Below are 12220 nucleotides of genomic sequence, written 5' to 3'. Positions count from 1 at the left end.
TGTAATACTTTAAATTTTTGCCATAAACAGATACCTCAGTTGGGATCTCTAACTTCAGCTCCTTGAAACTCAATCTTTATTGTACCACCTGGAAACAAGAAGTCTACAGACGTGGCTAAGCATAGGAAACAAGTGTTCTAGATCTGCTTTGTATCACAGCAGCTACTTCAGGTGGACTAGAAATTGCGTTAGACTCAGAAGACTTGAGTCAGGCATAAATATTGTTTTAAGAGAAATTTAATGAACAAGGTCATCATAGTACCCAGCTACCCTGCCTTTTGATTTTTATTTTAGAAAGAGGGCATGTGATTTTATTACAGGAGGAAGACAGCTTGACTCATTTGCAATCTTCCAGTACCTTTCTCTAAGAACAAATGCAGATGATTTGGGCTGTCGCTGGCGGGTAAATATTCCTTTCTTGTTCCCCAAAACACGTGTGGTCCCTGTAGAGAAGTTATAAAACAAAGCAAGTATATATAAAATGCTCTTATGTACCCTACTGTGAACTGTTACAATCTACATACTAAATCAGGTCAGGTGGAAGAGACCTACGCACTTTCCACTACACGTAGTCAGGTGCAACAGGGAACTTGGCAGATGTGGTTTGTGTCATCTTGGCAAGATGAATCAATGTAACTGAGCAATCCAGCTGGTAAGCCAATGACAGTTAATTCAGGTGTGCCCATTACCTTGATCAGTATTATATTTACAGCAGATATTCCTTCTGCCATTATTTCCACCTTGAAATCTGATGGTGAAAATGTTCATTGCTATTTGTACTGTCCTTTGGTGGTGTCTGTATCCTATTTGCCTATTTTAGTTTTCATAGGAAACTAGAAAAGATGACCTCAACATATACAGCACCTGGAACTGTGTATGTGAACTTGTCTACATTTTCTCCATCCTCCTGTTTGAACCTGCTGTTACTTCTCTGACTGCTTGTCTGCGACGATTTGGCTTTCTAGTACAGACACTGATGCTCTACAGATGATTCTTAATGGTGTTTCTCTGCCTGAAATGAACACTGACTGTTCACCACCTTGGCTGGCTGCAGGTGGCATGTGCATAATGGTCCTTCCTCAGTCTCTTGCTGACTGGTAATTGCTTATGTTCCATGTGACTGTGCTGTGGGATGGGTAATGCTCCATACTCTGTGAATGCACGTGTCATTTATTGGTAGTGGATGGAGTGTCATGACAGACAGTTGTCTACCAGTGTGGCATCTGGTCTTCTATTGCTAAGCCTCTGTCAAGTTAGTAATATGTTGTTTAAGGTGCTCTGGTACTAAGAACAGTTGTAGATGAAGTATGGAGTGAGCAAGACACATCCCAAAAACAGACCGAAGCTCTGAATTGAGAATGGCCAAGAAACAAGTGATGTGGGTCTGCTTACAAGCTTCCCTGCCTTATTTTCTGGGTAGCATCTGTGCAGATGGAATGCCTAGGAGCTCAGACTAGAGACAGAGGATATGCTGAGTGCAGGCAGGACTTTGCCTCTTGGCTCTGGTTGTGCTGGACTTTGTCACAGAAACCAGCCATGCTGTAGCTTGGTAAGCAGAGGGCTCTTTTGTCCTGTCCGACAGCACAATATCCTTTGTGTGTCATAAACCATTTTAAACTAGCAGGGAGGATGGAGAGTTGTTTAGGGTATAAATGTAAGCTTACCTTGATTAGTCATGAAATCAGCAAAATTCCATATGAGCTCTCCAATCACATACTCTTTCCTCTTTTTGTCAAAGACAGAATGGTACTCTCTCAGCAGAGCTTTCTGATACTCCTCGCTGAACATAAGAGGTGGATCCTACAGCCAGGAAAAAGAGGTGGTCTTGAATGAAGGTGACAGTTAATCTCAGCAATGGCTATGTGGTGACAATTTACAACCCATGAAATGACAAGGGGAAGCACACATAAAATGCAAACGTGGTGCCAAGTACCCTTGGGGGGGCATCCAGGATTTTGCTTGGTAATGGTGCTTTGTCAGTACTGAGGTGCAACCCCTTCTGATCAGGGCAGCATCATGACATCAATGTCCAGCCCCCAGTGTCCTAGAATTTAAGCATTTAAGCATTTTCTACCAAGGCCCAGCTACAGATTTTGGAACCCTCAGTGCTTTTACTCAAAGCTAAAACCCTCTCTTTAGCTCACTGTAATCCTGCTCCACCAGAATCAATCCTGGAGTCTTCCAGACACTGACAAGCTAATGCATCTCACAACTAAATAGTGGGGCTCAATGGTGCCCATCTCTGCTACCAAGATTCCCTGTCCCTGTAAGAGGAGCAGTGCTTTTGTCCATCTGGGGTGTCTGTAACACTCACACTGTGAAGGCCAGGAACTGAGTCTGCTCCGTATTCACTCTGGATGATGGGTTTTTGGTAGGTTTTATACCAGTTCTCAAACTGTGCTGTGAGTTGTAGTGGAATAACTTCCAGATGGCCTGAGTCGTGATACCAGGAGAAGTAGCTGTTTACACAGATCACATCCACGTAAGGAGCCTACAAAAAAACCAAGGTGAGAGTGTTCTGTCATAGAGCTGAAAGCAGACAACCTTCACTTTCAAAGCTAACTCCTCCTTTTGGTCCATTTCATGGAATCCAGTTTCATTACACACAGAACAAAGTCTTTTTCCCCATCACTCAGGTTCTCCCCACGTGACATCTTTCCCAGAAAAGAAGCAGGATAGATTTAATAAGCTAACAGCATATTAATTTGGCATTTTTCTTACAGACTTAGGAAGTCACAGCAAAGAGTTAGACAAGACCAACCCTACTTCATCCTCAGGTTTGTTAGGTGTTTCGAGTTTCCAAGATGTCTCTGGCTTGCTGGTACATTCAGATGTACTTTCTGAGCATTGGAATGTAATTATCAAGTCAGTGGTCAAATATTTTGACTAGCAACTAAGTTTGTGCATTAATGGTATAAGACTAAGCATTCTGCAAAGTATATGCCATTTCTACCACATGGACAGTATGAGAAAAGGGCACAAAGCCCACTAAAGATAAAGTGATGTTGTATGTAACTTGTTCAATGTTCTCTTAACATGTTTTGTAATAAAAGTAAAAAAAGTTCTAATGTCACATCAGTGTATGAGATCTGTTCTTTTGGTTTTGTCTTCCTGTGTCTCCTCAAGCTGGCCAGAACACGCTCGTGGGAACGGGATGTCAGAGTCAGCGTGCACGTGCCTGATACAACAGCCACAGCCAAGAGCAGATCCCTGCTGGGCTCCTTCAAAACTAAGGCCAGCAGTTTTATTTTCCTGGGGTGGGGAAGAAGGAGACTGTTCCTGACAGCTCCAGACATACAAAGAAAGTGTAACCTGTAGCAGGGATGGGATAGTACCATGTACCTACAAACTCATTTCCTAGAAGCGTTTATTGTACAGTAGTGACAAGGGTTATAAGGCTACCTTGAAAAATTAAAAGTAGCAATAGGGGCTGCCTCAGAAACACATTCATCTGTGGTTCAGGCTATGGCCAGCTAAGGCACAGACATCTCAGAAAAGTGCCTTTTGGCTTAACAGTTTTAAGACTTTAATTACGAAGCTGGAAGAACTTTTAGGTTATTAAATACCTGCCAAAAAAAGATCTAGAGCAGTTTAAAGCGGGAATTAAAGCAAAGCTTCCTTCCTTCAGGCTTCCATAAGGGCTATTAGCATTTTAAAGAGGTTTAATTGCAAGTGAAAATCCTGAGCATTAGTAATGCCAATCAGTGGAACGGCAAAGTGTGGTCAGGTTCATGGAATCCAGGGGTCATACTTCACTCAAGACAAAAAACTCATTTTCTATCTTACAGATATTTTTTTTCCACCTGGACCTCAGCTACAGGATAAGGTGCTTTGTACTAGAAACAAAAAGTAAGTTTTCTTCAGCCTTTCCCTGTTAAATATCTTTAGTAAACTTGGGAGGCAGGGGGCTGGAAGCACTGTAAAGCAAATTACAATAGAAGGAAATCCAATGTATGAATATTTTCTTAAAAAGCTAGAAAATAAAGTAAACTTACACCAAGATCAAGAGCGTAATTAGCCTCTGTCACAAAGGTTACTGGTCTGGAGGGATCGAGAGCTTTAGTGTGAGCTATCAGTGTCCTGTTTGCAAACAGTAAAGCAAGAGTTCAACAACAACATGGAGAAGCATAGCCCCTTCTCCCCAGGCTGTCTGTCCTTCCACCTTCCACAGAGAGTTGAAGCTGCTTCTGATTTATCTGACAGTATCTTTAATTAAATACTGCAGGACAGTTAGTGATCATTTGCTGTCAAGTGCCTGCAAGTCAAGCCAGGTCTGCAGGAGTATGAATATCATGGCAAAGAGACTGTCTCAAAGTTGGTTGCTGTCCCACCTAAAGACTAGAGGGGAACTGTACCAACCATAGACATGCTAATTTATCTGTTGGTGCCAGCAGCTTTGGACTTGGAGAAGGGACAGTGAGGTTGAAGACAAAAATGTACAAAGAGTAGTTGGCATTTTCTGAACAACTCTGGGGATGTGCTTGTGCAAAAGCACCAGGTTCTAGTCCTGCACCACAGCAGGCAGAGCAGTTGCAGGCTGGCTGCTTTTGAAAAAGCTCTGAATGAGAGATCAAAGCTTCAAGCTCTGCTGCTGCCTCCACATTGCAGGAGGGCAGTGCATCATTCTCAAGAAGGAAAATTCACAGTTGCCTCTTAAGGCACTTACAGCTACTCAGGACGATCTGCTCCCCATTACTGAGATGACTCCTGGCTAACCGTGGCTTTGATGTGGGGTGTCACAAGCCTCTGCAGAACAAATACCTAGTACTAACTGAAGAACCTTCAGAATTAAAAGCCAATTATTGTACAGCTTTGCTATTAATTCTCCAATAATTTGGCACTTATCCTCCATTAGTAACAAGGAATATCCTGTTCTTTTCAGGTCTGCTTTTGCTTGACCCTTAGCTCAAGAAGAGATGCTCAGACCAAATGGACTCATGAGAATTTGGCAGAGCCTTACTGGTTCAAAAACAACAGGTTGAGACACTTGTGTGGTTCTGAGCAGCAGCTGAACACATGCAGCAGTCGCATGTTTAGTTTGCATCTCTGGGTAGTGTTTCAGGATTCCCAGAAAAATGTCTGCCCTCTCTTTACTATTTCTGTGTGCCAACCCAAAGGATGCACCATCTGCCAAGATTCAAGCCTCAGCTCTATGTACAACCACGTGCACTTACTTAAAGTAGTGAGCTGCTGGGGGCAGCTCTGATGCCGGCTCATTGGCTACCGACCACATCACAACTGACGGCCTGTTCTTATCCCTGCGGATCAGCTCCTCCATCACAACAAGATGATGCTGCAAGGACTTATTCCCAAAGCTTTCACTTAAAGACAAAAGAAGGTGAGACTCAATGAGGTGAGTGAATAAAATCCATCCCCTTTCCCTGTGAAAACTCAAGCCTCTAGGGAGTATAAGTACAGCTGAGCCTTCACAGTAAATACAGCTTCTGGCCCATTTCCCCAGAGCCTGCTGCACAGTTTGGGGCTGTGGTTTGGGTTCATTAATCAAGCCAGACCAGATGACACAATGGCCATGTGGCAAATTGCCCTCCGGTTGCCCAACCTCGCAAGGCACACGTGGTGCAGTGGGCTGATTTCTAAATAGAACAAAGTACTGCCATTATCAGGGCAATGGGCAAGCAGGGAGGGAGGGAGATGCTTTTGAAGTGGCTCAGAGAAGAACAGTGAAACAAGTGGAAGGGTCTTTCAAGCAACTGCTTACGGCATTTTAATCCCCACGCCTGGGCACTCGTCAATCACCACGATGCCGTAGGCATCGCACAGGTCCATGATCTCCTCGGCGTAGGGGTAGTGGCTGGTGCGGAAAGAGTTTGCCCCCAGCCAGCGCAGCAGGTTGAAGTCCTTCACAACCAGGGGCCAGTCAAAGCCTTTGCCACGGATCTGGTGGGGAGGAGAGATGTCACACCCTGTCACTGCCAGGCTGGGGCTTTACAGGTTGGCTGCACACCGCTGCTTCCCTGCTCACTCCTGCAGACTTTACGGCCCCCGGTGTCATTTCTAGCTGCCTGAACCACCTATGTGCGCAGCGTTTGCTTGTCTGAGGGTCACTGCCCCGTGCACACCCACACCTGGGCTGTCTGGAGAACGAGAGGGGTCGGTGGTTGCAGCCAGGCTGCTGGCGCTACTGCTGCCTGCCGTTTCAGGGACCTGCCCTGCCCTGTCCGGCCCGGCTCGCTCGCTGTTGCCGGTGTTCCCCATGACGCGGGTGACGATGGCGGGCCCGGCCCGGCGGGGCTCTGTCCCGCTCTGCGGCGGCCCGCGCCCGACAGACGGCGCTGAGAGGCGGGGCCGGGGCCTGGAGGCGGGGCCGAGCCCTGAAGGCGGGGCCGGGGCCCTTGAGGCGGGGCCGAGCCCTGAAGGCGGGGCCGAGCCCTGAGGCGGGGCCGAGCCCTGAGGCGGGGCCGGGGCCTGAGGCGGGGCCGGGGCCTGAGGCGGGGCCGGGCCTGGAGCAGGAGCCTCCCCGCGGCCGGGCCGCGCCTCGCAGGTCGGCGCCACTGAGTGGGACAGAACCCCCTCAGTGAGAACGCTCTAGGTGCTCACCCCAGCACCCCCGGCAGCTGCCGGCCGTGAGAAGGGCGTGAGGAAAGGCCCGTTTGAGTGCAGGTGCCTCCCCATCGGCACGGGGTGAGGTGCCATTCGGTGCCCCAGCCACAGGCGCCACGCACTTACATCTGCGTCTTCGTGCTTGTTGACGCCATGGAAGTAGAAGGGCCTGCCGTTGATGAGGAACTGCGTGCTGGTGACATGGACCGTGCGGATGCCAACCGGGAGCGTGTACACGTCCTCCAGCAACACCCCGTTTGCCTGCGCCTGCATTTTCACCTGGATTTCCAAAGGGGAGATGCAAGTGAGACGCTGGCCTTCACGAGGATGCCCTGTCCTCCCTCCCTTTTGCCTATAAGGGCCATCCTGACCACCCATCCGGCTCCCAGCCCTGCCTCAGCATATGGCCTGCTCCTCACCACTGCTACAGATTCCTGTGGTCCCCATGTACCTCGCCAGGGAAGGAGCAAGGACTGACTAAACAGAAAATAGACATTCAAGCTGGGAAAGCTGAAGGATGAAGAATGAAGCCTGGATGACACATGTGGGGCTTGTTCACCCCAAGAGCTGCAGTTTCTTTTCCCCTTACTCCTCCAGGCCATTTCATCCTCCCAGGCAAGGCAGTAGTGCACCTCTTCTGTCCTGTACCTTCATACTGGACAATGACTGAAATGCCATCTGCTCACAAGAGACAAAAACCTGAGCTGGAAACCCACAGCAGCTCATCTGCCCCGATTTCTGCATCTAAATGTCATTGCTCTTCTTTAATTCACACAGAGTCTTCCAGGCTCATGCTACTGAATTCTTCTGCAGAGCAGGAAGAAAGCTCATTGCATGCCAAAGCATGTGAAAGAGGTTTGCAGACTGCTCCTCAGAGACTTATTTTTCATGATATTGCCTCACCTGTATTGTCTCAAACAGTGCTTTTTCGAGGGATGGACTGGGTCTTAAATACGAAGCCAAGCATTTCAGAATGCAGGCATGCCCTTCTCACCAGCATACCTTTCAACACTGAGGAAGCTGGATTTGATTACTGCATCGTTAGCAATGCCACGCTAGTCCTGGGAACAGGGTCCTTGGGAGAAGATGAGTATGGAAGATGGCCCATATGGCAGCTCCTTATCTCTATGAGGCAGTCAGAGGGAAGGCACACAGAAAGGAGAAATGACACTGTTACCTCTAAGGAGTAGCGGTACCCAGGGTTCTCGTGCATCAGGTAAGGCCACCAAAGATTTGGGTTCAGGACTTTTAGCTCTCCAGCTGCTCCATCACCTGTAGCAACCACTTTGCCCTCATGGTCACGTAAACTCAGGGACAAGGAATAGAGTGTGCTCCCAACAACTGACACCTGATACTGCACCATTGCTGGTTCAAAGGAAAGGAAAGACAATTAGTGATTGCTATGAAAGGCAAAACACATGCATCAAACATTGGGCTTTCACATGCAGGAGCATTAAAAATTGAGGGAGATGTAGGGCAGAGTGGCACAAATTAAATGTCAGAAGCAACATGTCTATTGAGGTCCAGAAGTTTCCAGCAAGATCTATGTATCACACAACCCTTGTTACTTAGAGGTAATCCTGCTTTTAGTGGCAGGAAGACCACCCCTGCTGAGAAATTCTACTTTGAGAAACATCTGATCATTAACAGTAGTCTTGCAAGCACTTCTCTTATTGCTTCTGAACACTTTACTATATTCTTGCAGCTGTTGAGCTGTGCAATGGACCAGCTCAGATTCGAGAGAAAGACACTATGAAACAAATTCAATCAGGCTTCTGCAGGGTATTTTCTCTGCTGCCCTCATCACCTCTGTCTGGAGCCTGAGATAGCTGGTGTAATTGTTCTGGACCTACCAACACCCTCAGAAGAAGTAGTTGTGACAGTAATATCATCTATGTAGACAGAAGGAGTAGTGTAAAGCACAACTGGGCGATGGATTCCAGCATAATTGAAGAAGTCAAACCTGATATTCTGTACAAAATAGTTCTTGGGATACCTGGGTGAACGAGACAGGAGAAATGGCTGTGTGAGGTTTCCTTATACAAGAACAGTATGTGGATGCTAACAATGTAAAGTAGTCATGTAAAGGTAGATACTAGCTGATAAAATCTCTTTACAACAGGATGGTACTACCTGTCAGTAGTGCTGCTGTGCTGAAGGGCACAACCACTTAACAAATATCTCACACACTGGGTAGCTTTAGTCCTTCAGGACAGCTGACACCTGCAGTTTCCAGCTGAACTCAGGCTTCTCAAATCTGCCATTGATTCAGCTTGGCAAGTCATTCAATGTCAGTTCCCTGTGTATAACCTGGATGCAATAACTCAGTGCAGATTCCTCCTAACACTGAAGCTTCAACTGCTCGCTGCTCAGGTGAATTTCTGCACAAATACCACCTGTGGTTCTGTAAGTTGCCTGGAGGGTCTTATGAACAACTCACCTCGATTTGTCATTCATGTACTGAATGGACCCCGGGGGCAGAGTGTGGGGTGTCAGAGTGTTGTTGAGTGCAACAGTGATGCGGCAGGGGATCCCAGGGCTGCCCTGGACGATGCTGCTTATATCTGCTTCAAAAGGGAGGTGCCCTCCTTCATGCTCCACAACTTGCACCCCATTGACCCACTGCAAGAGAAGACACCCATGAGCCTGAGGCAGGGTTACTGGGATTTTGTGGCAAGCATAATAGGGAGAAGGGAAGGAAGTTAGCAAAGGGCAGCTGGGATTCCCAACAATGCTGAACATTGCTCTGTGCTCTCACTTGTTGAAGGATCAATCTAGCAGCCCTTTCTTTGCTGGGAGATAGGTCTTGGCACATGCAAGCAAGCATCACTGATGGTTTTGGGTAGATCCTCTAGCAGGGAAATGTTTTAGTTACTAGTCCTAGTCCTGGAGGATCAGAGACTTGGGAAACGTGACCACGTTCTTGGCTGGAGGAAAACAGGCAAGAGCTAAGAAAACAGCAAATTGATACAAAATATAGGCAGAGAAGTTTGCTGAAGAAGTCACAGGGGAAATATTAAGTGCAGCATGATTTTGGAAACACAGGGACAGATTGCCATGCAACGTACCACGATGGAGTAGTAATGGGCACTGCCAAAGCGCAGCACCACTCTGGTGTTGAGGTCATCTTGGAGCCAGCGGACAGGGAGCAGCACCTCCTTCTCATACCAAACCCAGCCAATGTAGTTCTCCAAGCTGGGGTCTTGAGTGATGTCGTTGAAGCTGGCTGGCACTGGCATGTCAATCACAGGACCAGTCTGGCAGCAATTGCACAGCAAGAGAGGGAAAGGATCATTTTAAAAGAGACATTTTACTGTCTTGATTGTCCAACCTGTACAGCTGGAGGTGTCTCCTTCCACCAACAGCCTGATAATGCCTTTGCCAAGTGGAAAGGCTTGGGAAAACCTGTTTAGAAACTGGTGTGTCACAGTTCAATTTACTATCAGGCCCAGGAACTTGTCTGTTCCTACAGGAAGAAGCTGCTCACATCTTCTTCCACTCCTGATTTCACTAACGGCTCTGATGCTGCTGGTTCCCAATCAGAAAAGTGAGGGGAGAAAAAAAGTAAAAACTCAGGTGGTTGTTTCAGCCTGGGACTCGCCACAAACTGCAGTTTGTCCTGCACAGCTCTGGCTGGTTGGTGAGCAGTGCTGGTGGTGTGGCAGTGCTCTGGCACAGGGTGCTGCTTGCTAGGGTAAGAGATCTAATAGGAAGGTGGCAAGTATTTTGGGCCCAATCCCTCCAGGAAGGTTTGTGGAGATGGTTTGGGATGAGTCCAGCCTTTCTTGCTCTCTGAAAGCAACAGATTCCTTTGGAATCAAAGTCAATTCACTTCCTTATTTCTAGTACAAGGCAGGCAGTGTCATGATGCATCTAATGTGCAGGCAAGGGCCTGCTGCTGCACAACAGAGCTGCTGGGTTTTAGCACCTGCTGCACTCGTGATGTTGCATCAACAGTGCCGCAGCACTTCCCCTTTCCTAAGGAAGCCCTTCCATGGAGAGAGGAACCAGGAAACTCTGGTGGCCCAGGGGCAAGCATCATGTGGCTGACTCAGCACTGAACTGTACCAGCATGGCACAGAAACTCATCCCCCTTCTTAGACATCAGAAAATCCTCACAGGACAATCCTTGGATGGTGCAGTGGGTTTTCTAGTATCTGACACTGGGCAGTCTCTGCCTTTGATAGCCATGCGTGTCTCCTTTGGGGAGAGTCTGATATCCCAGGCAGGCTGAGCTTACACGTCTGAGCCACGTTTTTGGGGGCAGAGTCCAGGATCCCTTTCCTCTGGCTGTCTCTTTTTGCAACACTGCTAGCCAGCAGCATGATGTGCTTCAGTTTCTCTTTATACAGTTTGCTAAACCAGAAATGATGAAGGACGCGTTCTATACACAGAACGCTGAACTACTTTCCTTCCAGCAGCTGTGTTGGTTTCTCAATGGCTTTCCCTTACACCACAAGTCGTTTATCTGCGCTCGGCTACTTTGGAACACAGAGCTGGGAGTGCCCTTTGCGCTGTGGCGATTCCCTTGCTGCCGCCGCACAAGCCCTTCCCCGGCAGCCAGAGCCGGCTGCAGGTCCTCCCGCTGCTTTCCTGCTCCCGCGCGGCGCGGGTGCGTGACCAGCGGGCTCAGAACCCCCCGCGCGGGGCGGCAGCGAGCGGGGGGAAGCCTGGCTGGCGGGGGCACCCTGCCCGGGACGGGGGAACCCGCCGCCCCCCGCCCGCGCCCCGCGCCCGGCCGCGCCGAACCTGCCGCAGCGGCTGCCGGTACCAGCGCTGCGCGAAGCCGGCGTCCCTGCCCGGCGAGAAGTCGGCGCGGAAGCTCCAGAGGCCGCCGAGCTCCCTGCGCTCCCGGGACGGGCTGTCCCGGGGGTACAGCAGCCCGGCCGCCGGGCCCGGGGCCGCCAGCGCCAGCGCCGCCACCAGCAGCAGCAGCAGCAGCAGGCGGCAGCAGCCCCGCGCCGGAGCAGCGCCCGCCGCCATCTTGGTGTGGGCAGGGCCCGCGCGGGCGGGACGGGGCGGGACAGGGGCGTGCGGGGTGTGTGGGTGTGGGGGGGGAGGGTGTGTGTGTGTCTCTGTGCGAGTCTCTCTGTGCAGGTCTCTATGTGTGTGCAGGTCTGTGTGTGTGCAGGTCTCTGTGCGAGTCTCTGTGTGTGCGAGTCTCTCTGTGTGCAGGTCTCTTTGTGTGCGGGCCTCTGCGAGTCTCTATGTGTGCAGGTCTCTGCGCGGGTCTCTGTGTGTGCGAGTCTCTGTGCGTGTGCAGGTCTCTGTGTGTGCAGGTCTCTGCAAGTCTCTCTGTGTGTGTAGGTCTCTGCGGGTCTCTGTGTGTGTGCAGGTCTCTGTGTATGTGCGAATCTCTGTGCGGGTCTGTGTGTGAGCAGGTCTGTGCGGATCTCTGTGTGTGCGGGTCTCTGTCTGCGGGTCTGTGTGTGTGTGCGCGGGTCTCTGTGCGAGTCTCTATGTGTGTGCAAGTCTCTGTGTGTGTGCGAGTCTCTGTGCGACTCTGAGTCTGCGGGTCTCTGTGTGCGTGCGCGGTGTGGGCAATTTTCGTTCCTTTCTTACTTGCCTACTCTCTTACCGCTTTATTCAGTCACTTGCTGAAGCGACTGGACGAGAAGGGGTTGGAAACGGGGCGGAGCAGCCGCGGTGCCAGGCGACA

At 49.6% G+C, this 12220-nt stretch overlaps 1 protein-coding gene across 1 annotated transcript; it reads right to left on the bottom strand.

Moving 5' to 3' along the window:
* Positions 1-256: 256 nt before the first annotated feature.
* On the bottom strand, positions 257-11513 carry GUSB (glucuronidase beta). Its single transcript, XM_062012586.1, has 12 exons — positions 11311-11513; positions 9630-9818; positions 9002-9183; positions 8415-8557; positions 7739-7926; positions 6688-6840; positions 5720-5898; positions 5175-5321; positions 3996-4080; positions 2315-2491; positions 1665-1800; positions 257-443 (listed from the first exon to the last, which is right to left on the bottom strand). Exons 2-12 carry the CDS (start codon positions 9798-9800, stop codon positions 286-288), a joined length of 1719 nt encoding a protein of 572 aa, XP_061868570.1. The 5' UTR covers positions 9801-9818; positions 11311-11513; the 3' UTR covers positions 257-285.
* Between the last annotated feature and the right edge of the window lie 707 nt (positions 11514-12220).

Source organism: Colius striatus, chromosome 20, assembly GCF_028858725.1.
Source record: "Colius striatus isolate bColStr4 chromosome 20, bColStr4.1.hap1, whole genome shotgun sequence".
Classification (NCBI taxonomy): domain Eukaryota; kingdom Metazoa; phylum Chordata; class Aves; order Coliiformes; family Coliidae; genus Colius; species Colius striatus.
Note: the sequence above shows the minus strand (reverse complement) of the source record. Positions and strands in the feature narration are given on the sequence as shown.